Below are 19,649 nucleotides of genomic sequence, written 5' to 3'. Positions count from 1 at the left end.
GCCAGGTCCGGATGTCCATGTAAGTGTTATGCGTTTCCATGGTGAGGGGTGGAGCTATGCTAATTATTTCGGGTATAAGGGTCGATTTCCTGTGTGTAAATGCCTCTGTAGTTTTCTCTTTGTTCTTATAACACTTACACCACCAGCCATGCGATCAGCACTTAAATTAAATAAACGTGTTCGCCGACCGGATCTGGACACTACCACTGACACCACCCAGATCGAATCTTCTCGATGGGTGCCAAGAGTGACCGTGAGGCCACACCCCGAAGACCGTTTGGTTAAAGAATGGAGGAGCGATGCGATGGCACGGCACGATTGGTGAGAGTGTGACGTCATCGTCGAAGATTTCTGCACCAGGAACAAAAAGGCGAAGCGCCGCCATTTCTCTATCTGTGTTCCGGCATTCATAACAAGCATTCGCACTTTCTCTCTCTGCGCTGGGCTTCGTCACAAAGGGATGCATTTGCATTCCCTGTCTCGCTCTTGGTCCGGGCTCTTGACGCATATGTTCTCTCTCTTTGGCTGCACTTGGTGCCGTGTGCACCTGAAATAAACATCAGAGCTATTTCGTTAGTTTGATTTAACACAAATCACATAGTTTCAAACACAAATCTGCTAGACATCTTCGTCGGCCATCCTGCCAGGCCCACAAAATTGAAGAACTCCTTCGCAGGTTTTTTTGATTTCCCCACCTCTTTTCTTTTTCTAGTTGTCAGTTGGTTTCTTCCTTTTCTGTTTCATCTCAGTTTCCTCAGTGCTGTGTTTCATTCAGTTTGTGTACAACTTGGACATCCCTTCTCCATCTCCCCTTGATCTCACTCTCACTTCTACTCTGCCGTCGGTGTTTCCCCTTTGCAATTTGTTCCCTTCCATTCTTCTCTAGCTCTTCCACAAGCCTCGACTATGTATCACAAAAAGATCCTTCTTTCCACCTCCATCTTTCTCACTCTATCTGGCTAGAAGATTCCTAAAATCCTTTGTGACACCTATAAAGGATTCTAGTTTCAGTGAACTTTGGTTATTTTACAGGTTTCACACCCAAGTAGTAGAAACAATTTTACATTTATTGTCAATTTTTGGATTTCTACATTCCTCTCATCCTCCTAAGTCGATTATCCATACCAAGATTGCAACTTTGTGCACCTTGACAAAGTTAACAAGGCAACATCATTTTAGTCACTTCTTCCTTCAATGAGGCTATATAGTAAGGGCATTTTATGAGATATTTCACAAATCTGTTAACTAAATTGTTACCAAAAAATTTCTTCACCAATATGTTTGTAAAGGTGTGTAATAACATGTGTTAAAATGTTGAAGTTCAACTCCCGTGGGAAACCCAGAAAAAAAGCTGTTGAATTCGGGTACCGAAAAATTATTTTCGAGAATTTTTTTTTTTTTTAATCGGCCCTTAAGTAACTTATGAGGGGTCAAATAAGGGTTTTTCATGATTCTGAGTTGATTGTTAACATTTATATTTTCACTTTTATGCTCTCTCAGCATTGACTGCGTCATCTCCAGTGCTTGTGAATCCTGTTGAGAAAGACACGAGCAACTCCTTGTCTCTATCGTTGTCGAATGGCTTGATCTCCTCAAACCATTTTAGGACAAGTTCAACTGCCTCTGCATCTCGCTTCATCTGTGTCTTGGCAAGGTCTCTGTGGACTGGAACATGTTTACTGACGTCCTCCTCCATCCGCCGGTTGACATCAGACAGGTGACTGAGGGTGAGCACCCAGCATTTGTGGCCAGAAAAACTGTTTCTCATTCTTCCTCTGCTCAGTCCACCTTGTGACTTGGCTGCCTTCATTAATGTCTGCTCAATGCAAATGTCACACCATGTGCCGGACCACTCATGACTTGAGTAACGGACAACGTGGTTCCCGTGGGCAGTGAGACGTTCTAAGGTGTCTTTGTAAGCAGGCAAAGTTTCTAGTTCCTTCATGAGTTGACAGTACAGCCGTGCGCCCTTGGCATACTGATGATGGCCTACAGCGGCAAAGATGTGAAGCATCTTGGTAACAATGCAGGACAGATGCCCATTGTGGTCTGCAAGTCGCTCGGTTCTGATAAAGACCTTGATCACATCTACCATGTGGTGGTACTCCACCCAGAGTGCAGGTGTTCTTCCTCCTTTTGCGAGTCGTTTGAAGGTTTCTTCAAACCTTTGCTCAAACACTGGCACTACTGGGTCTGAGTGTCTGGCTCCCATCTTTCCATCAGCCACCTTCTCCATGAAGGTCTTCATGTCACCACGCTCCTCCTCAGTGAAGGCAAGTTTCATGATGTGTTGATAGATGGCTGCATCGATGAGGAGGTGAACACGGATTGCCTTGTCAAAACATCCTCCATCCATGATGTGGTTGGCTGTCGTACTTCCAGGATAGATCAACTGGATCACATCTAGTAGTCCAGAATCTTCCATGATGTTACCCATTGATCCAAGATAAGACTTCAGCAGGTGAAAACCACCCAACCTTGGAATGACGGGTAGATTTGCCTGCTTTATTATATTCACAGCCTTCAGCCAAATCGGAAGATCAAAGGTCACTATAGCGACCCCAGCGCGCCGTATGCACTCTTTCAGAGTGGTGAAGATGGTGTTGAGGTCATTAGGGTCTCCTTCAATAACTGGGAGGAACTCGATCTGTGTGCTCTGCTTTGCATCATTAGCATGGATTCTCTTCATCCAGCCAACATCCAGATTGACAATCGGTCTCAAGAACATCTGAAGGCTTGCAGGAACAAGTGTCAGCTGACTATCGATGTCAGTCATACTGTGTGTGGTGGGGTATGACTTTGGACCTAAATCAATCAAGGCAATATCATTGGATATGAACTTGAGTGCCGTCTTTATGATCTGAGTCTTCTCATCTCCATGGTCAAGATTAGCATGATGCGCTCGCAGAATATTGTCGGTGCCATCTTTGAGACAGAGTACATCTGCCCTTCTTTCCTGTGTTGTGAAATACAAGGTGTCTTCGTATTTCTCTAGAAGTTTTATCTTTAGCCAATGCTTTGAATAAGAAAGGCTCTTCTCTGGTGACTGATCAAACTCCTGCAGCTTTTCATGGACTTGGTCCATGTTCATTACCCCATGCTCTAATTCTGAGTCTAACCATTCGCAGAATTCAATAAAAACTGCCTCTCGCTCCTCATCAATACTCCTCTGTCCTCTCTTCCTTTTTCCTTCCTCATCAGTCTTGGACAAACTGTCACCTCTCGCAAACATAAGTTTGCATCGCAAATGGTACAGTGTTTCTTCTGCTACCAAGTCGTTGATCCCTTCCAGGCGTCCAGTGACTTCAGTGCCCCAGTCATCCCCGCGACTCCGTGCTGTCTTCAGCAAGCTTGCCTTCAGTGTATCTGCAGTCAAATTATCTGGCACTCTGTATTTCTTTCTAGCTTGTGCTGGATTATTTTTGTAGAGCTGGGCTGGTTGGTTGCAAAGAATGCATACATCCTTATACAGGAGGTCAACTGACTGTGATCTTCTAGAACTGCAGCCAGTTGATGAACTGAACTCACAAGTAGTGCGTCTTCTCTTCAACTTTGATGACTCTTTCTCTGCCTTTGATGCTTGAGCTGACTTCTTGGTGGTTGCAACAAAGTTGTTGTACAGATCATTTTTACACTTCTGGTGGTACCTCAGTTTTCCTTCCTTTTGAGCCTCCTTCATACGTTCCACAACAGTAACATTTTCGACAGTTTCTGCTTGTTTCAATAAAGTTGAGTATCCCTTTGGAGTTGCCTGTATGAGCCTTTCAGCTGGTGTATCCGAGCGTGCACAGATGAAGCAATTGAGCACAGGTGGAGTAACGTCTTCATCCATATTGCTAGACTCCATGTCCTGCAAAGTAGAAAATGAGATATATTTAGAAATTATTTTTCCACAAAGGAGTGTCTGTGGTGAAATATAAATGTTAACAATCAACTCAGAATCATGAAAAACCCTTATTTGACCCCTCATAAGTTACTTAAGGGCCGATTTAAAAAAATAAAAATTCTCGAAAATAATTTTTCGGTACCCGAATTCAACAGCTTTTTTTCTGGGTTTCCCACGGGAGTTGACCTTCAACATTTTAACACATGTTATTACACACCTTTACAAACATATTGATGAAGAAATTTTTTGGTAACAATTTAGTTAACAGATTTTCATATGTTTCCCTTACTAATATTAAGTTCTGGTGCATGTTATACTGGGTATATTATCTGAGAAAGAGCATCCCTTTGGCCTAAAGTCACATCAAAAGTTTCTTCTTTTGATTGAATTTTAACATCTCAGTGAAGTTTTTTTTTTGTGGTCGCTCAATTTTGCCAATGCGGAATCTCAAAGACCGCTCGACCCCCCAAGATGTTCTTGCATCATAATAGTGTAGTTGTGCACCTGATAGTTAATGTGTCCTTGGCCTACGTTTTTCGGATTGCGACTTAATTAACAAAATGATTGTGACCTTTTTGATCATAACTTGAAGAATTTTCCTCCGATTTTCACGATGTTGAGTTTTTTGGATAAATTGTAGATAGGGACGCATTTTCTGAATTTACACCCTAGCCCTTAATGTTGAAGGTCATTGTCATATGGCGGTGTGAAAAGAATATGCCATCATTGGATTGCGGGCATCCCCTCCGCGATCGCAGATATCCAGTTCCAAGTTGTTGGTTATTGTTGTTGTCATCACTAACATGTGCTGTGCATTGTCTGGTAGTGGTGCACAGTATATGGGCAGAATTACCTTTTCCTACATCTACATTCTATATTTCGTATCATTTGCTGAGCATGTGCATTTGGATCTTTGTAGGAAAACCCAAAATAACAAGATGTATTTCTATCTTTTATTAGCCCTCATTGGACACGGGGACTTATGGATGGGGTCTCGTCCGTCTGTCCGTCCGCAACCATATCTCAGAGATGTATGGACCAATTTTGTTCATACTTCACAGAAAGACAATACACGATGGTATACATATGCACATCATTTTGTTTCATGGTGTAATCAAAGGTGGCCGACTGGCGGCCATTTTAGTTGTAAAAAAACCTGATGTTGAACGTGTCCTCAACCATTTCACGGACATGCATTTACTGATCTTGTTGAAACTTGGCACACAGATAATGTATGATGGTTTACATGTACATATGTGCGTCATTTGTCTTCAAGATAAGATCTAAGATGGCCGAATAGCGGCCATTTCGTTAGTTAAACGTGTCCCCAACTATTTCTCGGACATGCATGGTCCGATTTTGTTCAATCTTGGCATGCAGATAATGAACGATAGCTTACATATGCATTATGCATGTCATTTTGTTGCGAGATCAGATCCAATATGGCCGACTGGTAGCCATTTTGTGAGTTAAACGTGTCCCCAACTATTTCTCGGACATGCATGGTCCGATTTTGTTCAATCTTGGCACGTAGATAATGAACGATAGCTTACATATGCATTATGCATGTCATTTTGTTGCGAGATGAGATCCAATATGGCCGACTGGTAGCCATTTTGTTAGTTAAACGTGTCCCCAACTATTTCTCGGACATGCATGGTCCGATTTTGTTCAATCTTGGCACGTAGATAATGAACGATGGCTTGCATATGCATTATGCATGTCATTTTGTTGCGAGATCAGATCCAATATGGCCGACTGGTAGCCATTTTGTGAGTTAAACGTGTCCCCAACTATTTATCGGACATGCATGGTCCGATTTTGTTCAATCTTGGCACGTAGATAATGAACGATAGTTTACATATGCATTATGCATGTCATTTTGTTGCGAGATCAGATCCAATATGGCCGACTGGTAGCCATTTTGTTAGTTAAACGTGTCCTCAATCATTTCTCGACATGTATGGCCCGATTTTGTTAAAGCTTAGCACAAACACAATACATTAGAGTGTGCATATGCAGATTATATTGTTTTGTAATCTGACCAAAGATGGCCAAAAACTCTGTACAGCAGAATTACTATAACCAAGGGGGATCTGACATTTTATGTCTTTTTCTCCTCATTTTCTACTCAATTGTGGGTAATTTGGATGGCATTGCCTCTTTAGAGGTGGCGATGGAGTGGCCATCTCGGGCTGTAAACCTGAGTACGTGAAAATTCAACATAACCTCTTGACTGGATCCTATGAAGACTAGATGAAGGGCAAGACCAACAGATTACCCTCTCTCTGAAAGTCATTGAGATTTTCCTGACAATCCATAGACATTGTACTTTCTTATTATCTCGAGACCAGCTCCTTGACCGACGTTTTTGGATTGATCTTGTACACCTCAGCTCAGCTGCGTTTAGTAATATTTGAAGCCCCAACCTGTAGGCCACCATTGTGCTCATCACAAGGCCGCACACCATACCTGTTTCATCACTGTTACTGTTAGGATCAAATCTATATTGATGGAATTAATCATTGACAGAAAGAAACAGTACATCTTGTGACCCTTCATTCATTGTTTTCAATGGGATAGTGAAGTACCAACTCCATGTTGTGACCCTGTTCACCACCACAGTGAAGCAAGAAAGCCAAATCAACCTCTGAAAAAGAAGTACGTATGCCAAATGTAGAGCATCATCAAAATTTCAAAAGTCTTTGATATTTAATGTAATTGGAATTTTAACGCATTTCATTGCATATGACTTTCGAACTTGCAGGTGTCTAAGGCTGTGAGTAGGCCAGAGGTGATGGCGACAGGTGCATGGCAACGTACGGGTCCTGATACCGGCGTTCTTGGAGCTGACGACCTCAGCCTATATGGCAGCATGAGTGAAGAGGAACTGGTACGCATGGCCATCGAGCAAAGCCTTATAACGGACACTTCTCATGGCTCACACAAACAGACCCCCAATGACTCTACAACTTACTCAATCCAGAACAACCCATCATCTTCACCTGCCTACGATGGCAATAGGTACCGCCTTTGTTGCCTTGCCCGATCCATTTGAAGCTCAATTTTGTTCTTCACAAAAGATGTGAATTGTTTCTCCTCCTGTGTTTACTTGCATGTGATTGTGTATCCAAATGCCCCGCAGAATGAGGGCACACTCATGTGCAGGTGAATCAGCATCTCACAGTTCGACGAGCCCCATTCGACGGGGATTCAGGCAATGGCGGTCCATCAAGCGGCAGCTCCAAGAGCAACAACATGAGTAGGTGCTGCTGGAATTACTCTCACGCTACATTTCCACCAAAGTAGTTCAGCGTGAGCTTTTCACATCATTTCACAATAAGGGTAAAATAACAGATGAACATGTGACCCCAGGAAGCAAATGCCAACAGCCTGGGGTTAGCTATAAATCACTGCACTATGTTTAGGACACCTATGGTGCCAAAAGCTGGAATTACAAACTGTTTTTGTAAATCTCTTACGATCCTATAAATGTCTTCATCAAACCCTATTGCACGGCAGTAGCTTGCACACAAGTTATGCTCCATGCTGTACGCATGTGCTTCAAATTTGACCCGAAATATTGTGTGAAAATGGCGGAGTAATATTAATATGTAGATTATTTTTGAGGGAATTCCCCTTTATAGGGTTGGGAACCAATACCCAAAATTCTGTGTTTCTCATTTTGAAATTGAGATGACGAGGGCAAATGAGAAACAAGGGGCGTTCAAAACGTTCTCAGAATGAGATACGGACAATTGTCCAAGAAACTCCAACTTTTGATCCATATAATTAGTTACTAAGAACAGACGCCTCTTCACGGTGGTTGTACCCTCACCTCCCCCAACCCAAGCTGTGGGCCAAATCTTCCAAGCTGCCTGGATTGTCAATGTCAGGGCAGTGCCGATTGGTCCCTATGGACCGGTCCTTTGCTTTCCCTCTCTTTCTCTCTAACTTTGTCATGGCCCTGACATCGTGAAGGAGGATGTACACCATCCTGGATGTGGGAGATCTCTGGGTCGTTCCTGGGAGATCAATCGGCTGTCTCCATGCCACGGGCTTGTTCAAGAGAACTGTCCGGGGCTATACAACAACAACAACAACAACAATAAGCAACGGAATGAACGAATGAGGAGAGGGAACGGGTAGAAACAAAGTAACCTCCAAGTTAGATGTTGGGGTTAATGGGGGTGTTAAAGACTGCGAGAAGAGTGTGATTGCCTTGGAGGGAAGAGTGCGATTGAGGAGCCTCAAGAAGGCAGCTCCACAATGGGATAAAAGAGGAGCAAAAGAGTGGAGGCGTGCATTGATCATGGCCTTTGGGGGTTTATCGAAGAGGGGGTTACAACTCACTGTTCTTTTTCTCACCTTTTTCTCACCTTTTTTTTTTTTGCTCCGACGAAGCATAAGGTGCAAAATATCAGCTTCTCTTTTATTCACAGTGAGTAAATTACTATTTAAGGTGTTTGATTTCCTATTTGTTTTTACAACTTACTGGAAGGACACATGCATCCTAAAAGGGTCGGTGAGGGTTGGAGAACTGAGAGAGCAAAGGGCACAAGACCGTAGGATAGGCCATGAAAAAAAGCAGAGAGACCACCGACCTCTCTGTGACGTGGTAGCACTAGGCCTGGCCTAATGATGGGAGATGCCAATAATGTTGAGAACTTTAGATGCTACAGAATCCAAGAGAGACATGTGATGCTGGGGTCACAGCCAATAGGGGAGACAGGTTTTTCACCAACAAAACGATTAAGAAATCTTTCTGCTCTGTTCTTCTGGCAAGGTATATATCCTAACATAATTCTACGTGAATGCCATATGAAAGCTTCCTCCCCAATAGGACTCCTCCCCATTACCCACTCCTCCCCATTACATAATATTGAAATGTAATGCAGGTATAGATTTTATGATTTTTACACGCAAGTTGGGCTCTGAGCAGAAACAAAAGTGCAGGTCAAATTTGAATTACTATCGTAGATTATCATTGTGTTGTACCTCTGAGTCAAAGCTCAGGTGCAAATTGCTTCAGCTCCTATATACCTGTGATTTCTTTCTTTTTTTCAGGATGCCCAGCCCATTATCTATGGTGATCATGGAAGACGACAGTGCACAGCTTTTACAACTTTTGGCCAAGGATGTAGATCTGACCATTCATTCAGCCATTGGAATGCTGCCTGTGCATGAGGCTGCCTTCTTGGGCAAGCCAAACTGCCTGAAGGTCATGCTCCAAGGTTGGTGTGAAACAAAACTAGAAAATATCATTTAACGTGAATACGTCCATGGATATGCCCCTGCCTGTGTTACATGTCAACCCAATGTGATGATTCATCTCAATTAAAGGTAAAGAGAGAGAGAGAGAGAGAGAGAGTTACATGAATGTGAGGGGGAAATCACCATAACCTGGAAAAGGGGAGTATTTGGGAATGGGATCATTTGGGGTAGAAAAGATTGTGAGTATGCATGGCCGCATGGGGGATAGGATGAACCTTAGATACCTGAGCACCTGAGATAGGATGAACCGCAGTCTTGAAGTCCTCGAGGGAAGAAGGTGACTGAACAGACTGGAAAGTTGGTTCCACAGGCAAGCAAAAGGAGGAACAAATAAATTGAAATGTTTATAAAGTCTATTAAGTTCTGAAAACCAAGTTTTCTCTCCTACTATAAAATTATATTGAAAATATGTCAAAATGGCATCACTTGGAGAAATATTCCTTTTTGAAAGAGACAGGGATGTTAATTACTAAAGCAATTGACAACAGAGGCCACCATACAGGTTGTGTTTTTGGCAGAAGAAGTTGATGGAGGTATAATATGATTGGAAGATAATGGAGAAAAAAGGAAAGGAGATATCGGGAAAGGGTCAGGGAGGGGGAAGGAAGAAGAGGAAAGGGAAAAATTATACGAATGGAGGAACGTGCCATAATTGCGTCATTTTGCGTCCGTATTATGTTGATGGCTCCTTAAAACCTTAAAAACAATATGTATGTCCATTGTATACTTAATGTGCTTGCAATTCACGTTAAAGTTCAATGATACGTACTATGTCTTTGTCTTGCATGTAGTTTTTGTACAAGCTTCACTGCAAGCTTTCATTCAGCTGTGGCCGAGCAAAGAAAGGTCGATGCTGCCATTTATTCCTGATATAATTAAGCCGTGAAACACCCTGCAACCCATGCCTCCAGAAAACTGATATTTAGGAATTGCGGCCACAATTTCCATACAATCACGTTACTTTGTACTAGCAACGGTACCCACCCTACGGGCGGGGCTTCAATTGGGAAGCCCAAATGAAAAGGCAAAATATCAGAAGGCTTTTTTTTTATTTTAAACGATTCATATAAACTCCGTTGAATCATATCACACGCAAATCATCAAAATCTAAACAGCACATGGCGCCCATTGTGGAAAAAGATTGAATTCTGCAAAACGGAAGCGGCCGCTACAAGTCTTTCTCAGTCGCACGTTTATGTGTGAAGAGTGCGCGCCGAATCTGTAACATGGAAGCGGCCGCTACACTTATTTCTCAGTTGCTTTGCACACGCTGCCGTGTTACTTCGGAGCCGCATGTTCATACAGGAAGAGTTCGTCAGGAGTCGATCTATTCTCTCCTGGTACGTAGAATAAACAGTATTTGTAGAATTTCAACAAAAGCCACATCACTGTTCATATCGGTAAATATTATTCCATCGTGTTTGGAAAAACTGGAAAATTGGAAAACTTGGAAAACTTGGAAAAACAATTTAGCCTATTTTACTCCCAGGGGTCCCAGGAATACCCACCCAAAATATCGTTGCGATCGGTTCAGCCGTTTTTGCGGTACCTTCGAACGGACGGACGGACATTTGGTGAATTATAGCAAGATGAAGCTAGCTTTTACCATTGCAGACATTTCTTATTCAGTCAACTTGGTTGTGGGATGGCTTTGAAGGCCATAAAATACAAGTTGTTGAATCTTTCCTTAATGTTGGGAAAGGAGGAGCACAGAGCACACTACGCAAGCACAAGCACGTCCACACTTGTCACTAGAGATGGCTGGAGCCCAAATTTTGCAATCCTAAACCAAAAAAATGGGAAAAGGCAGGAATCCCGAATCATTTTCCACGAATTCCAGGGAAACAATTTACCAGGAAGAAGCACCTAGCTTGGCCTCTATTTGTTTGAAAGCATTTTTCAGCTCAAGCTTGAGAAAATTAGGCTTGCACCATCTCCAATCTCTATCATACGGGGTGTGTCAGCGGTGGCGCGCAATTGCTGCTTTTTTTCTGATTCACACATGACCCTCCGCGGACGTTCTACAACATGGTCAAAGATTATTGTGGACCTTATCAATAGTTTAATCGAAAAAAAACAAAAAACCTTGCAATGGTCGCAAGTTTTCAGAAACACTATATCCCAGGAAGCATCACAGAAATTGAGTGTGTGGAGTTATCCTTTTGCAAATGTAATGTTAATTGTCATGTGATACGCATACATACATAAACATCGTCCCAAGCAAATGGTACCATACTCACATAAATTCACAACAAATTGTGGTAACATTTTTGGGACATATATATATATATATATATATTATATATTTATATTTCCCGGTGTGTACCCCGGTTTAGAATAGGTACACCGTATCCCTGCGCATCGTAAGAGGCGACTAAGGGTTGGCGTCAGGAAGGGCATCCGGCCATAAAAACATTGCCTCAAACAGGGAACCATGATTGTCATGGGGCCCGCAAGACTAACCTCCGCTCTAGCGGGGAAAATGGCCTTAAAACGATCATTCATTCATTCATTCATATATATATATATATATATATATATATATATATCTATATATATATATATATATATATATATATATATATATATATATATATATATATATATATATATATATATATATTATAGGTGGGCGCGATTCGGAAAATTTTAAGTCCGCTTACCGCTTATCCGCTCCGCCAGCCCGTGTAGTCCGATTCGCTTATCCGCTTCAGCGGCCGAAAATCTTAGTCCGCTTACCGCTTATCCGCTTATCCGCTTCGATTCGATTTTTTAAAAGCGCTTCGACGTTTTTAAAGCGATTTTTGACGTTTCTAAAGGGAATTTAATGCTTTTTAAGCCTAAATAGCCATTTCTAACTACTACAAAGACAAACAAAGCTTTTAAGATCAAAAATATACATTTTTATTTAAATAAAATTTATTCAAAATTTATTGAAATAAAGTTTTCCACTCGACTCTAATCTACTCTACAGTTAATTTAAATATAATTTTAATATATGCAAGTTACATTAAAGAAAAATCAATTTGCCCGTCCTTTCTTTGACAAGAGAGTCTACTAGTCAACAGACTAGCAGTCTGTTGACTAGTCCTCGTCTTCCTCCTCCACCTCGTGGGCCTTCTTGAGGATTTGGAGGTTGCCCTTCATGAAGACGAGGGCCTCGAAGTTCGGTGCAGCCAGGGACGACCTCTTAGGCCTGAGGATGTCCGACCCGTAGCTGAACACGCGCTCGACCGAGGCAGAGCTCGGGAGCGGCGTGTTATGCCTGAGAAATAGAGTTACCCAAGCATCACGGAACTCGAGCGGGAAGAGATTGGGCGAGAGCCCCGGGTTCCCCCTCAGCGGCTTCCTCGACCAGTTGTTGACCTCTTCCCTGATCTTCTCCTCGAGGTTCTCCTCCTGCTGCCCCTCCTCTATGGCGAACAGGTAGTCCGTACTGCTCGAGCCGGGCTGGGGTCCCTGCTGGGGGGCAGGGTCCAGGTGCTCGTCAGGTAGGACGAGGGCGAGCAGGTCCCTGATGAGCTTGTCCCTCACCAGGTCGCAGATGGCGTCGTTGTTCTGCCTCCTGCAGATGGCCCTGACCGTGGCGAGCTTGTGCTGGGGGTGCAGCGCCGTGGCCATCAAAAGGTCCATGTCCACGAAGAGGTGGCTGAACCTGAAGTAAAAGAAAAGTTATAAAACAAATGTCAAATAATTTCAGATTTGTAAATTGAAAAATTAAATGTCATTCAACTGATTTTAATTCATTTCAAATGAATCATTAGACCGGCAAGGATTTTTTAATCATTTAATAATAATATAATATAAGAAGAAAGAAGCACTTATTAATTTTCAACTCGTTGCGATAAAATATAATAATAATATAAGAACTAACCTGCCGTCACGTTGATCTCAGCCGACTCGATTGAGTCCAGCGACATCCTGCTCTCGCTGCGCGCGAGCTGAGGGGTCAGGGCGCAGATCTCCTGACTGTCCTCCACGTCCCCCATCATGTTGACCGCCGGGTTGTGGATGTCGCTGTGCTGGGACTGCTGGTTTGCGTCGCTCGTGTGCCTGTCCCTGGCACTGCCGCTGGGCTGGAGAGTCAGAAATCTCTCCATCTTGACGTTATTGCCGCTCTAGCGTCCAATAAAATATTCAGTTTTCACTTATTATTCACTTAAATAAATATTCACAATTCTAGAGTAACGGCTCAGGCTAACAGCTGATTTGGCGAATCGCGATGCGCTTTAATTTTTCGGTAGTCCGCTTACGCTTATCCGCTTCGGTTTCCGGGGGTTGTTCCGATTCGCTTATCCGCTTCGAAAACGTTAGTCCGCTGCAGCGGATAAGCGGATAAGCGGACTTTCGAAGCGGACCGCCCACCTTTGATATATATATATATATATATATATATATATATATATATATATATATATATATATATATATATATATATATATAGTTGCGGATCTCGGATTACGGCGCTCCCCTTACCGAGGGGGGTTTAATCCCCTCGTCTATTAAGCTGGCCGTCCGAGTCCTAGAAGATATCGCGCTCCTTTGCGGGGTTGAGATTGGCCAGGGTGACTGGTCAATGGGTTCCCAGATACCTTCTCCAACCTCTCCGCAAAGCAGCACGATACTTCTGCCCGAGCCACGGACAAGATGGAATGTTGCCGAGCGGTTTAGCAATCCGAAGTTCGAGCCGTTAGCGGCAGTCTAAACCCGATTATAGCGGTTCCTATACCGCTTTTTTATCGTGCCACCAATATTCAATTGGGGACAGGACGCAAGCGATCGGATGAGAAGAACCAAAGTAAAGCAAGAACAAATATAATTTATTAATTATGTACAAGAAACCCAAAGAGGAAATGAAAGAAGGGAATATACAAGAAGAAGAAGAAGCAGTGACACAGGGCAGCCTTATACAGTCTTATATTATCACACGTCCAGGACAGTACAAACACACTTACACAAATGGGGAATAGCAGGGAGAAGGAGAAGGGTCAAGCAGATTGTTCCAGGCTCCGGGTCCGCCGCGAAGAATGGCAGGCAGCTTCGCGTGTCGTTGGCGCACGACCGAACCTTACATATGTGAGGGGCGGGGATGCTGCGTGCGTATAGCGTGCCGAACGCTCTCAAACCAAACGGCAGTTCGTATCAAACGATGGTTCCAAGCGATCCTCTGCGCAGTGTTCTTATCATCCGCCGTCTCTGCGCTGTTCTCTCAATCACAACGGTCCCCTGCGCAGTTCTTCATCAATGGCCTCCCCTCGCGCATCTCTGCATCTCTTTAGGTTTGACTCCTTCTCTCTCCCTGGCGCATCTCTCTAGAGGGCTTGGCGCTTGCGCTTTTATAACCCGCTTAGAAATTAAGCCGCGCTTCATCGAGCCACGCCTATTAACGAGCTCACCTCAGCCCTGGTTGGCTAGTGGGGGCTTACCAGCCACGCCCTGGTGGTGAGTTGACGTGGCCACACCTCGTTCTTGCCGCCCCGCCCCCTTCTTCTCCAAGCCCGACCTCGTGTTCAATGGCGGCTGAGCCAGGCAGCGAACGCTACTGGCAAGCCCAGGAACACAATTTGGAGGAAGGCTACACTGCAATATGAATTGACAAGGGGGCCTACTCTTATTTAATTAATACAACGCAGATTCAACTATTGGGAACAGATCCTTACCTGAAACACATACTAATGAAATAACTAAAGGAGAAGCCTATGGTGTGCTACGTGTTGCTCGTGGCCTAACTAGGGTGCGACCTTTGACCTTTTACACCAAAAATAGGAATATTTACAGGGTATTATTTACAAGGGAATATTACAAATATTTACAAAGTGGAGGGTTCTAAAAACCACAACAATATATATATATATATAATTATATATATATCACAAATGTATAAACATGTCATTATAATAGAGTTTAAGAACACATTTTGCTGCTGCGTTCTACTGCAGTTCAGCCAAGCTGCATGAACAGCTTGACGAAGCAGCACGACACTCCTCTCTCATTGGCCACCACACAGGAGCAAATGGGGTGCATGAAGATCTTGCTTGAAGCTGGTGCCTCTGCAAACTTCCGTGGCAGCAGGAATGAGACACCACTTTACAAAGGTAAAACATGATGGTAAACTGCTGCACTTCTTACTGTATTTTACAAAAATGGCATTTTGAAATGTTTGTTATTTTCACCTCGAGGATGTGTGTGCAATTGCTGCATGGAATTATTGGTAGAAATGCAAGGTGGTGGTTGTTGAGTGGTTTGGATTGTCTGCCCGCTTGCCTGCTTGGAGTTTGTAAAAAAAGCACCAAAATGACACTCAGACTGTGAGAAACAAGATTCTGTGGGCTTTCATGTGTCTTTCACTGAGGAGAGGCTTCCATCTGGCCACTCTGCCATAAAGCCCAGATCGGTGGAGTGTTGCAGTGATGGTTGTCCTTGTGGAAGTTTCTCCCATCTCCACACAGGATCTCTGGAGCTCAGCCAGAGTGACCATCGGGTTCTTGGTCACCTCTCTTACCAAGGCCCTTCTCCCCCGATTGCTCAGTTTGGCCGAGCGGCCAGCTCTAGGAAGAGTCCTGGTTGTTTCAAACTTCTTCCATTTAAGAATTATGGAGGCCACTGTGCTCTTGGGAACCTTCAATGCAGCAGAATTTTTTTTGTAGGCCTCCCCAGATCTTTGCCTCGACACAATCCTGTCTCTGAGCTCTGCAGGCAGTTCCTTCGACCTCATGGCTTGGTTTTTGCTCTGATATGCATTGTCAGCTGTGAGACCGTATATAGACAGGTGTGTGCCTTTCCAAATCATGTCAAATCAATTGAATTTACCACAGGTGGACTCCAATCAAGGTGTCGAAACATCTCAAAGATGATCAAGAGAAATGGGAGGCACCTGAGCTAAATTTCAAGTGTCATAGAAAAGGGTATGAATACTTATGTCAATGTGATATTTCAGTTTTTTCTTTTTAATAAATTTGCAAAACTCTAAAATCATGTTTTCTCTTTGTCATTATGGGGTATTGAGTGTAGATTGATGAGGGAAAAAATGAATTTAAACTATTTCAGCATAAGGCTGCAACATCACAAAATGTGAAAAAAGTGAAGGGGTCTGAATACTTTCTGAATGCACTGTATATATATATATAAATAAATAAATAAATAAATAAAAAATATATATATATACGTATATATTGTTACGGACACGACTTATTAAGTTGTTATGCTGGGCCGAGCGGAATGGCCGCCGTGTTCGCACAAGTTACCCGATTATACTCGAACGTTGGCCGAGTCGCGCTATGCTAAATCAATTAAGGAAAGGACACAACGGCTGGATTAAATGACACGACACCAGGGGTACGGTTCTCAAGACCTCCGGAGGAGGTTATAATATTGCGGAAGGTTTAGATTACAGGGATGAGAGAGACAGCATAGAAAGATAGGCACTTAATTACGGTCTTATTGTAGCCCCGACAGACGACAGATAAACAGGACAAAACTGACTCACACGGGGATTGATGGCAAGGAAAGGCGGGTAGTCGATGGCTCAAGGTGCACTCTTGGCTCAGGGACAAAATCGACCCGGTCCGGTCCAAAGATGCGGGGAGGTCGCTCAGCGCTCGGAGGTCGCGACTTGTCTTTCCAAGCTGGGGGCGCATCTGACCTCACGTCCGGTAAGTGGCTGCGCATATCCGGCGGGGAGTGACACGCCCTCGGCTCGTTAGCTCCGCCCCAGATGGAATCGGCCCGCCGCTTCTCACTGGCTGCGGGGGGTTACCGGGCTCCGCCCCTGACGAGGAGCTGACAGCCAGCCCCTTCGTGGTAACCCCGTGGAGCGCATGGGCAATGGCGGCTAACCAAGCCGGAGTGAGGACGCACACTCCCCGCGCCGCGCCGCGCCGCCCCCCTCTGTTGTTGTAGTTGTTGTTGTAGTTGTTGTTGTTGTTGTTGTTTCATGGGGAAGATGGGAGGAGGTATGGGGAGGTCCTAAACTCGCTACTGGTGCCATACAATCACATTCTGGTGCAACGAAGAGTCAGAATTAATGGAAACGAGTCCTTAACTGACATAGACTAAGAATAACTAGCAAGATGTCCGAAAGTTGTCTACGTGAGATGCGGTGGACCTGGGCACGACATTTAATGGGGGAAAAAGGGGAAGGTCGGGGCTACAGAGTGTTGTTTACAGACAATGGGACTAGGGAATGGGGGATTGGGGATAGTTGGGGAGTATTGGGGAAATAGGGGAATATTTACAAGCGGATATGGATGGAGGCCAAATCCCATATCCGCAACATTGCACCCTTCTCTACCTCGGGGCGTCCCGACCCGATAAATCTTTACCTACGTTAGTGTGGCACTCAGATGTAGTTCCCTCTACTATTAACTCTACCCTGAGTGCGACAGTTTTACAGATGTTCACAAATGGGTAAAGATGTCCCCCTGCGACGTTGCACCCTTCTCCTCACAGAAACACACCCACAGGATAACCGAATCGCGGAAAGAATCCTCAAACTAAACATACAGCCGGTAGGGAGCATTATTTACACAAGACTACACTGATATTTTCACTACGATCCAGGACCTGTTTTTGGAGGGACACATGCAGATGTTATGCATAGAGAGAGCACGCATGCCAGCATCGATACACCAACCCACGAGTGCTCTGTGGCCTTACGGCCTTTAATAATGTGCAGAGCACCCCTTCCAAGCACCAAAAGCACCACCCCATCACACAGTCAGCATCATCCGGTGCACCAATAAAATGTTTAATGATCATGGTGTGGTGTCGCAGCCGGCCGATGTTCTGCCGCTGGTCTTGCCTTCGTGTGGTGCACTTGGCCTTCGTACTTCTTTCAAAAATAAAGAAAGGCGCCAACCGCGTCCATTTCTTTATTGTGGCCGTCAGGGGGCCAACTAAAAGTGGTTCACCTGTATGGCATAGGTGCCACGTTGACCCATAGGTCCATCCACGGGTGGTGCTTGGCCGCAAAAGAACTGCGGTCCATTGTGGGTGGCCACCAAAATTGCGGTCCATATGGTGTATCGATCCAGGCAGCAAGCAGCGAAAGTGCAGGCCCACAACTGCGGAGCCAGCACCTCTCTCTCCTCTCTCTCTGCCCCAAAGCCAGATCCTCGGAGGTGGGAGACAAAAGAAAAAAACAAGTGAGTAAGGTGGCAAGGGCGCAAAAGTGCACGCAATACAAGGTGATGCACACTGGGGGCACATGGGAACCAGGTGAGACAGGTACGTTCCTACCGTACGCCCCCCCCCCCACCAGGTAACCTACATGGCCCCTCCCTTACCCCTTACTGTATCCACAAAACGCAACACTACCCATAAACATCTACTTTACAAATCAACAAACGTCCCTACTGTCTTCCCCGTTCCTCCCATATACCAAATTCGTCTTCTCTCCCTCCTAACCAATCAAATTTGCCATTTTCAACTCTCATCAAAATTTGCCATCTCCAACTGAACATCAAAATTTGCCATTACCAATTCATCATCAGTCCCTCCTAAGGAGGGAGAGATGGAATCACCCCAATGTCTCATCCACGTCGTGATGCGTCTCACAAATCCAACAGCAATTCTCATTTCCTGCACACAGAACAAGGAAAACACAGGTGTGGAGTCATCATCATCACCACAGGTAAGTGGCTGCGTATGGTGCGACAGGCTCATCAATCCTAACTATTTCCTAAATGACTTTAACAACTTTACCTTACCCGGGGTCTTTCCCTGCCAAACCATTGGCCCTCTTACACTATGGGTTCTAAAAACCAATTCCCATTGACCAAACTGTGGTGCTTTTCAATTTGGGGTCTCACTCCCCCGATTCATCTCCCGGTGCCCTCGCACAATTTCTGGGCTGTGGCGTGTACCTCTCCCAGAGGGTCTACCCACCTGCACACCCCCACCACTGCAGTTGCCTCCGAGCTTACCTGCTCCTTACCCTAACCTAACTACCTGGGGAAGGCCCTCTGGCGCTCTCCCCACTCGGTGCCCTCTCTGGCACTGGGCTACCCGGGTCCGTCCTCCGGATCCTCGGGCCCCATCCACAACTCTACCGGCTCCCAGAGCCCACCTGCGGCCTCACCTGGCCGACATCCTCACAGTGGTGGAGTGCCCAACCAACTACACACACTAACAGGCTACACGCCCAGCCATTTCCACAACACTAATGCACCCATCCACAATACCATTCTGCAACCGCACCACAAATGCCAATATCCAACCACAATTTACCTATACCCTCTACCTAACACTTACACTACCCGCCCCGGGTATTCGTGAAAGGGGTCCACTCTTCCCCCATCCACACCTTCGAACCATGCACACCACTCCGTACCACTTACTCCAACTCTCTCCACACACCTGTACCTGCACACCTGTGCTCTCACACCTGGTGTCACCTGCACCCTTCTCTCCCCAAGCGCATTCGCGCTGATCCACAACACTCATTACTCACACACTGCTCCACACACCTGTCCAGCTCTCACACCTATTC

The 19,649-nt window shown here is 44.7% G+C and overlaps 1 protein-coding gene across 13 annotated transcripts in view; it reads left to right on the top strand.

The window, feature by feature from the left end:
* Positions 1-19,649, top strand: part of ASB2 (ankyrin repeat and SOCS box containing 2) — a 108,418-nt gene that overhangs the window by 16,140 nt on the left and 72,629 nt on the right. For 3 of the 13 annotated variants that reach the window (XM_068128133.2, XM_068128131.2, XM_078784950.1), the window contains 4 exons: positions 6,654-6,910; positions 7,032-7,148; positions 8,954-9,120; positions 15,100-15,255. In XM_068128133.2, the coding sequence (XP_067984234.2) occupies positions 6,684-6,910; positions 7,032-7,148; positions 8,954-9,120; positions 15,100-15,255 (667 nt within the window). In that variant the 5' untranslated portion in view covers positions 6,654-6,683. Of the gene's footprint in view, positions 1-4,846; positions 4,918-6,418; positions 6,548-6,653; positions 6,911-7,031; positions 7,149-8,953; positions 9,121-15,099; positions 15,256-19,649 lie in introns of those variants that run through there. The other 10 variants (XM_078784944.1, XM_078784947.1, XM_078784949.1 and 7 more) reach the window with 7 other exon arrangements.

This window comes from Myxine glutinosa, chromosome 9 (assembly GCF_964187855.1).
Source record: "Myxine glutinosa chromosome 9, kmMyxGlut1.1, whole genome shotgun sequence".
Classification (NCBI taxonomy): domain Eukaryota; kingdom Metazoa; phylum Chordata; class Myxini; order Myxiniformes; family Myxinidae; genus Myxine; species Myxine glutinosa.
This window is presented reverse-complemented; position numbering and strand designations above follow the sequence as displayed.